At 42.5% G+C, this 1,610-nt stretch overlaps 1 protein-coding gene across 1 annotated transcript; it reads left to right on the top strand.

Annotated features, from left to right (window-relative positions):
* The first annotated feature begins 286 nt into the window (after window positions 1-286).
* Window positions 287-1,240, top strand: LOC144218268 (olfactory receptor 51H1-like). The gene is given in 1 exon segment (XM_077748125.1): window positions 287-1,240. A coding segment is annotated over 1 exon segment (954 nt).
* The last annotated feature ends 370 nt before the right edge of the window (window positions 1,241-1,610 follow it).

Raw genomic sequence — 1,610 nt, forward strand, 5'->3', positions numbered from 1 at the left:
ACTGGCATTACAGTGTATGCTTCAAATTGAATGGAACTTATTTGTAGTCAGGTGAGTCTTTTTCTCCTGGGCCAGGAGATGCCTTCTCAACAGAATACATGGGGGAGGAGTAACTTCAGGATTCAGTCCTCTCTTTTATCCTCCTTACCAGTGTGGAAACAAAATTGTTTCACTCTGAGGGAAGTCAGATTCTAATATATTATTAAACCCTGCACTGTATTTTCAGGAAGCCACACCCATCATGACCCTACAGGCTCCGTCCTCATGCCTTTGTCACACTGGCTTCATGGCAGATAATAACTACTCTCACTTCCAACACCCTTACTTTGTCTTAATGGGAATTCCAGGGCTTGAGCAAAAGTATTACTGGATGGCATTCCCCCTGGGTGCTATATATATCATTGCCCTTTTTGGCAATGGTGTTATCATCTCTACCATCAAGTCTGAAACATCCTTGCATATCCCCATGTACTATTTTCTATGTATGCTGACACTGGCAGACATGGGGCTTACCCTCTGTACTTTGCCCTCTATGCTAGGCATATTCTGGTTTAACTATAAGTCCATTGCTTTTGATTCCTGCCTTGTTCAGATGTACTTCATTCACACCTTCTCAGCCATTGAATCTGGTGTGCTGGTGGCCATGGCCTTTGATCGGGTTGTAGCCATCTGGAACCCCCTCAGGTATGGCACCATTGTAACCAATGGCATGGTCTGCAGAACAGGGGCAGTCATCTTGACAAGGGCAGTCTGTGTGGTCTTCCCTGTGCCTTTCCTCATCAAGCGGCTTCCCTTCTACCACTCCAACGTCCTCTCTCACTCCTTCTGCCTTCACCAAGATGTCATGCGCCTTGCCTGTGCCAGCACCCGTATCAACAGTCTCTATGGCCTTATTGCTGTCATCTTCACCAAGGGTTCTTAATCCCTCTCCATCCTCCTTTCCTACGTGTTCATACTCCGTGCAGTAATGGCCATTGCCTCAGGGGAGGGCCGGCTGAAAGCACTCAATACCTGTGTTTCACATATCTGTGCTGTACTCATCTTCTATGTTCCACTCATTGGGGTGTCTGTCATTCATCGTTTTGGAAAGCATATTTCACCACTGACTCATGTCCTTATGGCTAATGCTTACCTTCTTGTACCCCCTGTGCTAAACCCTATAGTCTATACTGTGAAGACCAAGGAGATAAGAAAGAAAATCATCCAAATATTTGTTCAAACCAAGATCACTGTGGGTTAGGGTCAACTGGTTTGAAAGAGGAAGAATTTATTCTGTAAAGGCTCTCACTACTATAAGAAATAAAGGGTTTTATTTTTCATGTTTTCTGTGTGATTTGAATTAGGGATTTTCCTGCTCTCAAAGTATACTTTCTTTTTCCTGTGCCAAATTGTTCTTTGCCTAGTATAGAAAGAGTGACATCTTTAGGAACTGTTCAATGTACTGTCCTGTAGCCCTGTATTTATGAGTTGGCATGTAATAGCTGAAGGTAGGGCATATTACTAATTCAATTTTTAAATAATTGTTTTGGACACAAGTAGGTCATGAGTTTAATGTCTTTTAAATTAAAGCTCACAAAATCAATTTAACATTTTAGCTCAAGAATTAAGAA

Source organism: Crocuta crocuta, unplaced genomic scaffold (genome assembly GCF_008692635.1).
Source record: "Crocuta crocuta isolate KB4526 unplaced genomic scaffold, BGI_CrCroc_1.0 scaffold662, whole genome shotgun sequence".
Lineage (NCBI taxonomy): Eukaryota > Metazoa > Chordata > Mammalia > Carnivora > Hyaenidae > Crocuta > Crocuta crocuta.